The sequence below is a fragment of the Macrosteles quadrilineatus genome, unplaced genomic scaffold (genome assembly GCF_028750875.1).
Source record: "Macrosteles quadrilineatus isolate MER2022 unplaced genomic scaffold, UCM_ALF_1.0 Scaffold_4__1_contigs__length_99947679, whole genome shotgun sequence".
Classification (NCBI taxonomy): Eukaryota; Metazoa; Arthropoda; class Insecta; order Hemiptera; family Cicadellidae; genus Macrosteles; species Macrosteles quadrilineatus.
Window position 1 is genome coordinate 37,760,959 of NW_026542597.1, and position 12,131 is coordinate 37,773,089.

The following is a 12,131-nucleotide window of genomic DNA, read 5'->3' on the forward strand; positions in this document are numbered from 1 at the left end:
AGACAACATCTAAAAAAATAAATTAAACTTGGCACATTAAATTCTTATGATACACGATTAAGTTCTGCATCAAACACACACAAAAGAGAAAATACAATGGTGTTATATGATAGAAAAATAGCGTGTTCTATACCAATCTGAGCAATAAAATGAATTACGAAGATACTTTGATACAATTCACAAACTGCGGTCTCATGGACCACAGGCTCGATGCCAAGACTGTTCTGCATCCCCGAACCTTGCAATTGTCTCTATAAGGCGCCCCAGTTCCCACAGTTTGTTTTGTTTGTGAGTGTTTTGTCAGCTGATGCGCTGCACAGACCTTTGGCCGAAGATCAACAGCTAAACCTCCTGACCTTAATCTTATTTCGGTCCTGCAGCACCTAAATACGCGACCATAAACCATATGTCTAGGTCGAGGCGACGAGCGCCCACGCGCCCACACTCACGCAGCAAAAGTCTGACTCTGAATATCTGGTCTGAAATAGAAACGTACTGAGTTGGGAATATTTGAGAAGAATTATAGAGTTTTAATTTGTTAATTCATTTACACTGATTAAATCAGACACTTTTGAATATTGAAATTTTGAAGTACTGTATTGAATTTTGGATAGTAGACTTATGAAGAATTGACCATATGATACTGCATGTGGACTTCTCGTCCTATTTAACAATCCGAATCTGTGGTTTTGATATTGCAAGTAGACTTTTTATCCAATAGTTAATCCGAAGCGTTGACTTTGGATACTGCAAACAGCCTCCTCGCCTTGTCAAATCTCAAGTATTGCCTTAAATACCTTAAAGCAACTTTTCATTCTACTGCAAAATCTGGAAGTACTATTTTTAGTTTATGAAATTTGAATCCTTATCTCATTAAACTTTTTAATCCCGTTTAACCAAACATTTTTATCTCATTTTATGGTACATTTTACATTCAAGGTTTTACTCTCGGTTGGAAAACAGAGAAGAATTAATCAATGTATAGTGATTTGTAATACCTTTTGAAGTAAACCGCATTTTGAAATATCTGTAACTTAAATACCTTTAAGATGCGCTATGGTCATGGCTTTGCTCCCTCTATCCCAAAATAGTTGAAATAATCGTTGGAACATCTCCAAACTGACACAACTTGGAGTTTAATCTGGAACTCGGAGCTTCCAAAAACCCAAACTTAGAGTTAACCTTCAGCTGTATGTTTCCTTATTCTTTCCTAGCAGGTTACACCTACAGCAAAGATTTTTCCTAACTAAGGCCCGGTTCACACGAACGACATACCTAGCAGACTAGGTTTGGACTAGGTAAGCACGACTGGGTAGCGGACCACAGGATCACACCGGTTCACACGAGCGACATGTCTACGGACTAGGTGAAAATATAGATATCAAAACCACTCGGTTCCATCACTGGTGCACAATGAGAACAAAGGTAAGAATGCGAGCTGCAGCTCGACTACCCGATCGCTCGTGTGAACGCTCCCATAAGGCTACATGTACTGCTACGCAGTTCGACTGGGCGACTGGGAAGTTGCCACGACGGACTGGGAAGCGGGGCCCGACTAGGTTTTGGGACATCAAGCTCGAACACGACTAGCTAGTCTGCGTCCTAGGCTCGTGTGAACAGCTCCATTTGATCCTGTGGTCCGCTACCCAGTCGTGCTTACCTAGTGCTTACCTAGTCCAAGCCCAGTCTGCTAGGTTTGTCGTTCGTGTGAACCGGGCCTAAACGTTAACGTAGTTGACTATCATTTAAACTATCAGCTAGAAATTAGTAATGTAGTGCATACAAAAAAGAGAAATATTCCTCTCTGATTTTTTAATGTACTACTTGGTTGGTTTTTTACTCTTTCGTAGCCGAGGACCAGGCATCTTCGTAATTATAACGTATTATTTGGTTTAAATAGTTAAAAAAGTTAGTTTGGTTAGTTGAGTTAAATAAAATTGTAAGCAGCAAAACGCCCTCTTCGTGAGCCAGGAACGTAACTAAACTTAAAATTGTCTTCAGTTGAAAGGGTTATTGCGTATATTTCCTCTAACTATTATTGTTCAATACTACGATTATTTAAATGCCCCTATAGGAGAAGAAGATCATACTCCGAGAAACTTATGTTTTGCCATTCAGTAATTGAATTTTCCGCAAATGTCCTTTATACAACCTACAGTTTTGTATCACAATCATAATATGTTTTAACTACTTCGACTACGTTGATAGTCTAGTAAATGTTTTTGATTACGAAAACATTGGTCCGATTTTCTCTCCATCACGGAATGAGTTGTATGAAAATCTAGCAAATTTAATCCGAAAAAAAACACTACATTGATTTCTGTATCGTCAAAATACTCAAGTCTACAATTATGTCTTGTGCTTTATAGGAGACAATGAAAACGCCAGCACACTCAGACAAGAGTGCCCTGGATCATAGGATCAGTTGATCTTGATCGGTATGTTAGCAGTGGTGGGGTGTGGATTATTGGCAGACGTTTTAAAAAGCAAACAAAACATGACAGGTGTAAGGTGGGTGACCGCTGGTTGGCAGAGATGTAGGTTTGGCTCAACCTCAATCACTGTACCACACCGTCACTGTGGTCGGTGTCCGTAACATTGTACTGGCCGCGGTGGTCAGCTGTCATAACACGACGTCCACAGCGATCCGTCCAGGGGGCCACTGAACTGCTAATGTTGAAATGCGACGGGAAATCCTTGGTAGAAGTTGTCAAGTACTCCCAAAAGATAAAGTTAGTGGCACAATCGTGCTGCTAAATAAATCATTTTTCTTAAATGATAGTCTTAATGTATCTTCGGGTCCAATCATTTAACGCAGTAATCATACGGTAAACATGCAGCGGGTGACACAGTGAATCCCAAAATCATTATTAACCTTATAATTATTACCTTTGAAAGGTACTTAGTATTGACTTAAATTTATGGAAGACTCATCCGTTTCAACCCGTAAAAACATGTGGATTGTATGTGTCCGGACTATTCACCATATTTTTACTTTGCGTCAGTTTTTCAAACATTTTGACTTCTATGAAGATTGTTTAGCGGGTTTTCAATCACATTTGAAGAAACAGAGCCTAAACACGATTGCAGTCCAGAATACATCAGTTATTCCTTTAATTATGTTCCTCTAAGCGCCCATAATGAGGTTAATTGTAAGTAAGGACCATGCGGTCCCAAATTCGCCCTAATAAATAGGCTAAGTATTTTCATCCATTGGTTCATTATGTGACTATAGCTCGAGGTCTCACCCATAAAAGCCAGCTATGAAAGACTGCAGTTTAAGTAAGAACCAGGAATTATATTTTAAACTATCTTGCATGTATTCTTGTGGGATCTAAGTCTACCTAAATGATTGTAAGAATTATTAGCGCTAAACGAAAGCCAACTCCTCTCTCTCTTGGCTTTCAGAGCAAAAAATGCTTCAATCATTAAAGTGTCATAAAAAATTAAACTGGCACCGCTAGGGTAGGGAAGGATCCTGGTCAAATTATATTTTAGGTAAAAAGGGACGTAAATTTTCTAACCTCAAACCTAACGCATGCCTTTGATACTTTTTGTTTTAGAGCCAGTACCTGGTAAACCAAGGAAACCGGCCAGAACTGTGCTGACGCGGATGAAACATGTCAGAGGTCCACTCTCGTTGCTGCAGAAGTTTATGGACGATAGAATAAGAGTCAAGGTAGGCGTTGAAAACTAATCTTACTGTAACTTCTATAGCAATTTGTATCGTCAGATTCCTAGACTAACTATTGTATTCGTCTTCAGGTGTATAATCGAAACATGATCGGAATCCGAGGCTATTGCTTAGGCTATCTTGTAGCCTTTGACAAACACTTCAACATGGCTCTTGAAGACGTCACCGAGATCTGGACCCGCAAGAAACACCAAAAGACTCCAGCTTTAGGCGAGTATTTCTTCATCGGATTATTAAACGTTATTGATGTTAACTCCTCCCTGATTTCCTCCCGACTCTCCAGAAAGCCTTGTCTTATTATTCCCTAAAAACTTCTTACACTTGATTGGTCTTTCTTAGGAACGAGAAAATTGTTGTTCATGTGAGTCTATTAATGAAACAATAACGTTTGGTAAACGATATTTATGACTGTTTCATAAACATCCATAGTCATGTTTGTCTGTCTTAATTAAGGTCAAGTCCAATTAACAAGTTTTTTTTATCATTTGCTACCTCAAGTCAAAAGCCTTTCAATTAACGTATTCAGCTAACCTTTATGGATATATCTCTTTCCCATCACAAACCTGTAGAACTCATGGTTTCAAACATGGTACTCAAACTCTTCTTTCTCACCAATAACACGTACAACTCAACATTCTAAACATACAAACCTCCCCACAGACTTTTCTTTCCCAGCACTAGCCTATTTGATTTAAATTTAAACCCTCAAACCTTTCTAGAGATTTTGTTCACTAACCAGTAGAACTTAAAAAGTTTAAGAGACTGAAATCCTCTAAGAAAATTCTCTTTGCAACCTACTAACCTGTACAATTCAAAGACTCGGATATCCGAAACCCATTAGAGACTTCTCTTTACCATTACTAACACGTACAACTAAAATTCTCAAACATTCAAATCCATTTAGAGGCTTCTCTTTCCACCTGTAATATGTGCAACTCAATGTCGATACTCTTCTAGAGGCTTGTCTTTTCCCCCAACATGGCAACATAAAGTCTCGTGTAACCAACCCTTTCCAGAGAATTAAGTTTCATTCCCGCTAACCTGTACTACTCTCAGTCTCGAACGCTAGAAACTTCTCTTCCCCGCCAATAACAACACCCCTGCGCAGCAACTGAGTTGTATAACGTCAGCAAGGTCAATGACCCAGGAACTCTAGGTGAAAGTATTCTTGGTTACATCCACATCCACTCGCCATTCTCCGACGTCGCTCGTCGCCTGACATTTGCCGTTGCGGTCGCGGATGAAAGGGATGTCTTCGCGAGACGTTTCCGTCATCGAGCATATTAGTTTGATCGCCACCATAACTTTTTCAGATTGGTAATTATACTTCAAAGGGTAAAAGTGAAATATTCTACTGGACGTTGAAAGTGCAACTGCAACTGGTCCTGTTGAATGTTTAGGTTATGGTCTTGGTGTGATAAATGTTACAGTTGTGAATGTGTAAGTGAGATACTTCTCAGATTAAATATAGCTTAGGTTGCAAAAACCTACAAATATGCTCTCTCGATGTGTTTGAACGATAAGAACCTAAAAACAGTATTAATATTACATACTGTAAACTTAATACTTAAGTACTGTGATGTACTTTTTTTTCTTTAATTCTGATGGTGGTTCAATTCTATTCAAGACGCGGTAGTTTTTTTATTATTGAGTATTATGACACCACTGAGATCCTTTTAAAAGAAGACTAGAAGATTAGCCCAATCACCATCAAAAGTCATATTAGGATTAAAACGTAAGAGATGACTTTGACAATGTTTACGTTTGCCAGAGGGGAAGAAAAGACTTTTTTTAACATCATGACACTTCTTGAGACGTTTTATCGGATCATTTGATTATTTTGAGATTATTTCAAAGGCCGTAGGATTTTAAAAAATGCCACCCAACAAGTGCTCCTTTGGATGGTCTCTTTGGTCTTTAAAACTTTAGAAAATCAATCATTGTATCAATAATAAATTTCCATAAATCTTTCTGATGTTTCAATTTGTAAAACTATATAGGTTTTTGTTGGAATAAATAATATCATGAGATTAATAAGGTCGTTTCTACAGAAGAAATTCTTTCATCATCACAAGTAACATTAGGATAACAACGAACTCAATGACTTTAATGAAATTACAGGTTTGCCTTTGCAGAGGGAACGATCTATTTAGAGCATGGCACCACTTGAATTGTTCTTTTACGATATTCCACAGTGAGATATCAATTACCAACATTATGGCCATCGAATCACAAGCATGAGGTCTTTCACTTTGATAATAACAACAGAGTTTCCACAAGAAATATACGTGAAATGATTGTGACTGTAGATGTTACTACAGTATGATCCTCTTCCGCATTAATAAGTCATCTTTATTTCAATTATAAATTAGCTCACTAGGGTTGTCCTGCGAATTTGGTCTTCCTCAACCTTAAAAGCAGTTGACTGATTCATAACTACCTGCCATTTTGATGCAGCATCGACTGTTCAGGAGTGCAGATTTGATATTGCACCGAGCCGCTGCAATATGTGTTATCACAGATGATAAGCGTCAGCTGCATTCTCCCAGTTGCATGACACTTCCGCCCAGAGCTACTGATACTGGCGTCCTTGAAATAATCATTATCGAACCGGGTCGAGACCCACATCCAGAAGGAGGGAGATCTTATCTTAATGTGCAGTTGGATGCCGTTCAAGTGGTTTTGCATACAATTCAATTAGTTCAATTGTTCTGCGTTTTACACAGAAAGACATGATATAAATATATAGATGAATATTATTACATAGCTTGTGCTATAATTTATTATAGTACAAATTTTAGGCTTTTGCAGTCTGAAATATTAAGAAATTCACTGATCAACAAATATTTTCTAGGACTAACGTTTTAATTCAGAAGATTATGGTTCGCTTGGCATTTTTTTAATGTTATATCGTGGCTCTATGATGATCAACAATCTTACAATGTAATATATGAATGAATCTTTTTCAAATGTAGGCCTATTGAGCCTGAGTGTCCCATGACTTATTCTTTCCTCGATACCCATCCTTAACCATTTCAATTTGATTTACAATTCAACCCTCTTTCGTTTGGATTAAGCAAATTAACGATTACCATTCATCCACAGAATGTTATAGCATGACTTGGACTTGTTTACAACGCACTCCAAAAACTATTGTTAACGTTATGTACTACAGTTTATATTAAACGATTAAATTTGCCGTTTTATACAGTACTTCAGCATAAGGCATCTTCCAAATATGAAGATTACACAGTAAAAGACTGCCGTTTGTCGCCAAATTATCTTTCTACGCTACAAGAAAATTTTTAGTTTAGATATGTTTATTGTTTATGGACCCAACTATTAAATCAATATTTAGGTTGCTATATCCTGCTATCAGCAACAAGTTTGCAGCTTTGAGATTTTATGGGATTCCAACGTTCAAACCAATTCACATCTTTAACAACGAAAGAACAAGAAACTGAAGAATGCAAGAATGTTTCGCATTTAGAGTTTTTCTTTTAGAATATTTTTGACTTGAAGTCTTGCAGTTTACACCACATGCAACAGCTAATCGTCACCTTGGTCATGCTATCTGACCCTGCTTCATCCAACAACAGGTTATGTAATGTTCAGACTTGGATGATTGAGTGATCCCGTGATAGCGGCCCACGCGGGTCAGTCTTTAGACAACTGCAAGGTCAGGTCCTTTCTTTATTTTGACACAAACTGTAAACACGTGCGAGATTTTACACTGTATAACAACGGCTTGTGATTTGAGATTTCATGCAGTGCAGACTTATTGCTTTGTGTGAAATCTAGGAAGATATTTGGACGAACCGTGTACATAATTTTACTTTTTCTGATATTTCATAAGGCAAACCCAGTGGTGATATTTCAAAACTAGAGAGAGAAAATATTATACGTTTTTGATGGCATTGTACTCTATGAGGGGTCCGTTCAAGTGGGTTTGTTGAACTCAAAACTACATGCCTTTTGATATTGCAAGTAGATTTTGTCATCTTAATGAGACACTGTGCCATGTCTGGCTAAGTTAGTTTTAACTGAGACGATCAAATTATATTCTTACAAATGTGTTTAGGTTATTCTACACGGTGTACTTAACTCTTTGGTTTTATCACCCTTAATAAGTAAAAAGTTTGGTAATTTTTCAATTCAACGTTGTTGGTTACAGTAAAACTGTTTTTTTTTGTAGATTCGTGTTCACGGTACAAACCACAAAACTGCTAATCACAGACGTAGGTACAACTGAATAAGAAAGCTCAAGGGTCTCTTATTGGACTTTGAAACAAACCGCCAAATAACCGACGGCAAGCGAATCGAGGCGGTTGCACGGTCAGATCGGTGAACGGTCGGATGCAACGCTGCGATTTCCACGGGGAAGTGCACTGTTCCGGTCTACCATTACCATTACCAAAGGAAAGTGAAAGGAAAAAGTGAACACTTTCGCTGCCTACCGCCGGAAAATCTCAAGGCTGCTAATTACAGCTGTTTGTCTCCGATTCCCGCGGATTTCTCCGCGACGCGGGACTGAGGCGCGTGCGAAATCGGATCGCTCTGTAGCACGCGACGACTCTTAATCAAAGGATTACGTTCTGGTTTGACGATGTAACAGCTCGTGCATTGATCATGCCTAAGACCAACTCGCCAACAAAAAATGGTCATCTAAAATCGTAAGCGTCATTTTATTTAGATTGTGGGCCCTCTCCTCATGAGTCATTAATCATTTATTTTCTCCGTTAGGGTCGAGAAGGGACACGATTTCTTACCGTCCATTATGCAAAAATGGTGCATGTTATAGGTTGCGGTGCATCATTCCTATTTATACGTATATTTTGTGGGTTTTTTATTACTACGAGTACGATATTTGATGGGTAGATAAAAGGTACATCACAAATTTTGCCCTTCTAAAGTAGTGAACATTCGGGGAGAAAGCGTTATATTTCAGCAGCACATTCTGTCGATAGTCGAATTAGCAAATAATTTTTACCCTTAAAGTGGAATTTTTCAATATGTCTAAATCAAAGTAGTGAATCCAGAGTCAAAGTCAATTCTTTATAGTCGACCCAGTTCAAAACATTTCCTAATTTTTCCATCTCTTCACTGCCCAGCTGAGAGGATCTTCACTACCCCAACACCTCCTGAGAGGCCGACCTTGCACTGTCTTGTAGGAGGAAGGAGACGTGTGAGGAACTGAGGATGCCAGTGTCAAGACAGCTGTTCCAAGGTCATATGAGTGTGTCAAGGTCGTCGGGTTGATTCATTCCTCAGACTCAAACACGCACACGCACATGCGCTGCACTTGACACCAAGGTCTACCACGCACACGCGCGCACACACACAGCGCTACAGACGAATTGTGTAGACAGTGTGGCTGAGTCACTAAATCTTGTTTAGCTTGATCCATTCATTGTTAACCGAAGAGAAAATGATTTAGCGTATAGGTACTAAGATTCGATTTGACCTTAAATCTTCAAAAAAGTGAATTCGTAACTTTTTGCAGGTTAGAAATAATTATGTTGGAGTAGAATCCCGCAACTGGTGTTGATTTTTTCTGAATCAACGTTTCATGAAGAATTCATTTATTGAGATCTCCACGTTCCAAAGGCACAACATTTTAAGCTGACGAAGAACTTAATGAAGAATGAAATCGACCACCGCAATCTCCTTGCTAAACACTAGCCTCTCTTCCTTCATTTTCATGCTAAAAACTACCATCTTTCTTGGACTTGTGACGAATCAGACTTCTTGTTACGTAATAATTAGCTAATTGAAAACAATAAAAATTCATTATTACTTGCAAGAGAAGGACGAGTCACGAAATAGTAAAATATAATTTCGAAATTCACCCTATCAAGTATTTATTACAGTATATCAATATATCTTCTCTCGCATAGATTTCTTAAAACTGGCCTAAATCTCTTCAGCCAGTAAAACCTTACTGTCAACAAAAGTTTATACATGACTGAGAATCTACTTTTCCACGTTTTCCCATCCTCTTTTCCTCGTAACACCATTACCGTACCCTAGACTGCATCTCCTTGGTTCCCGTATGAGTCATATGTTATCACCGTGCTGTGTGTTGGGTGACAAGCAATATACTCTAGTGATATGCGACAATAGTTCCTCCGAGGCCGTCAGTAAGCCTCGTCGTGGCTGTGGAGGTCGCAGAACCAAGGTCACGGCTCAGACCAGGGAAATGGCGAGGCCGTACAACTCCGAAAACTTTAGATCTAAGAAAAGGGCACACATGTTGCGAAACTTTCAATTTGAGACTAGTCAAGCGCTAGAGTGCTATAGTGTAGAAGAAACAGATATTTGAAAACCCAATACGTTCTTCCATAGTTCCGAAACTTGAAATAGACTTAGAGAGGCTATAGCACATTTTCTAAAAGTATAAATTCGTTATCTGCACGACTTAGAAAAGATTTTGAGTTTAGCATAGTTCCAATGAGTAGTACAAATATATGACCCAAGCACAACTCCGAAAACATGAGATTAACAAAAAAGCTGCATGGTGGAAATCTTTGACACAGTATAAACATATGCTCTTGGGTAAACTCTGGAAATTCTGTAACCTTCCCGATTCCCAGTTTTCTAGTACTTGAACATTTCAAAAATTTTTACGATTTCGATGCCTTGGCTCCGACATGGTTTCAACGACTTTGTGTCTTATTATGATGGTTATTATAATCTTTTCTAATCCACCCCAACTGTATAGCATTTCAATATACATCACAGAATCCCATAATGGTGACAGATGTATTACACTAGGGTATTGTAACTCTTCTCCGCGATTTTATCAGTTTGTAGCAATGTCGGGCCAATTACCAACGAAGCATACAGTTGTTAGTGACATTCAGTAGCAAAAGGCAGTAGGCGAGAAATGGAATTCTCTTCAAACAGCATAATGCTTCTCAAGGACATCTGTGTTAAGTCATGCGATATGGTATTGCATCGCAGCGGTACTAGACAGAAAACGTTTCATGCATCTGTGTTTCTGTTTGTACTAATTACTCACACTTGTACTTTGACAAAATTCCTTGGTGAGGAAGAACTTATTTATGAAAATACTTTTTTCCATGTTTGATCTTTGAATTAAATGTTAAATCCTCCATGTGGTATTCCGATTGTTTGCACATTTGTACAGTAATGATTGTATGGTTCTAATAGCTAAGATTGTCATTGTTTCCATTGTAAATCAAGTATCCTGGTATTATTTTTCCATAAAAGTTACAGCAGAGAGCAGATTGATTTTATTTAGGAAAAACGGGTTCTTGCTTATTGCAGTACCTAGTTTAAATACTTTACTATAAGACTGTGATGCTCGCAGGATGTGTATTGTTATGTGAATATTAATAAGAGGCGAGTGTGGAATAGAGTTCATTGTGAGCTTTTTGACTGACTAAAATCGGTATAAGTTATTTAACAAGATCATAAATACTAAGCCCTCGCCTACACTTGATCAATACTGTCTTGATTGAGTCTCAAACTATTATAAATCTTCTAGACCTATCTCAGGATCGAAGCGACGACCTGTTATTTGAAAAGCATGTTACCTGTCGTTTACCTAGCCAAAGTGACCTATGTAACAATTGCAATAGGCCTACTTATTAACATGTCATAACCAAATGTAAGCAAACCCCGGAATTCCCAATGTTCTTACAGTAGAAACATTATTTCTCCACACAAACAAAGGCCACGAAAAAAGAGCACAAAGTGGTGAGAAATTGTTGATATTAAGCTGCCCAGTGGGTCAGTGAGTGTTGTTGGAAGGGAAGGGGGGAGGTGCGGAAATGCAGCTGATGTTGATGTCAGTGTCACAGCAGATGTGTCCAAGGCCCCGCCAAGGCTGATGCACATTACGAATGCTGCATGCGTGCCTAGAGCCGAGAGTCACTGCCACTGCCATTCTTCTGTCTGATTATTGTTACTTAGAGGCTGTATATTACTACTGGTAAGGTCATTATTTTTTCTTGAGGTTAAACGTTATGTGAAGCTTTAATAACTAAACGTACATTTGAGAGCCGCTGTTACTTTCATTCTTCTGTGCAATTAGTATTACGTGGAAGACTGTGGGTACTTGAACAGACATTTTTTACAATTATTATGTTAATGGCCCTTCTGTAAATCGGTTATTTTGTCAATGAAGCTGCACGTATGCAAATGTTGGGTGTACAATGCACTTTGGAGGAAAGTAAACAGAGTTACTGCCATTTTCATTCTCCTTTGTGATTACTGTACATCTATTGTATTGAGAGGCTGTAGGCTGTATATAAGTTTGGATCATGTGTTTTTGGGCTTCTATCCGTAGAAGGAGTGTTTACAAAATTGACGCTGCTTCTGTAACTCCTATAAGCAATCAAGTTTACTCCTGAAGCTATATTCTGTTAATTTTTGAAATTTTGTAAATGCACCAAAGTTTAGATGAGGTGTT

The 12,131-nt window shown here is 38.4% G+C and overlaps 2 protein-coding genes across 6 annotated transcripts in view; one reads left to right on the forward strand and one right to left on the reverse strand.

Moving 5' to 3' along the window:
• Positions 1-12,131, reverse strand: part of LOC128993476 (ecdysone-induced protein 74EF) — a 372,841-nt gene that overhangs the window by 227,135 nt on the left and 133,575 nt on the right. The gene's annotated exons all lie outside the window — the stretch shown is intronic.
• Positions 1-12,131, forward strand: part of LOC128993478 (U7 snRNA-associated Sm-like protein LSm11) — a 45,089-nt gene that overhangs the window by 27,697 nt on the left and 5,261 nt on the right. The window contains exons 3-4 of the mRNA XM_054417397.1: positions 3,564-3,679; positions 3,766-3,904. Coding sequence (XP_054273372.1) covers positions 3,564-3,679; positions 3,766-3,904 — 255 coding nt within the window. The remainder of the gene's footprint in view (positions 1-3,563; positions 3,680-3,765; positions 3,905-12,131) is intronic.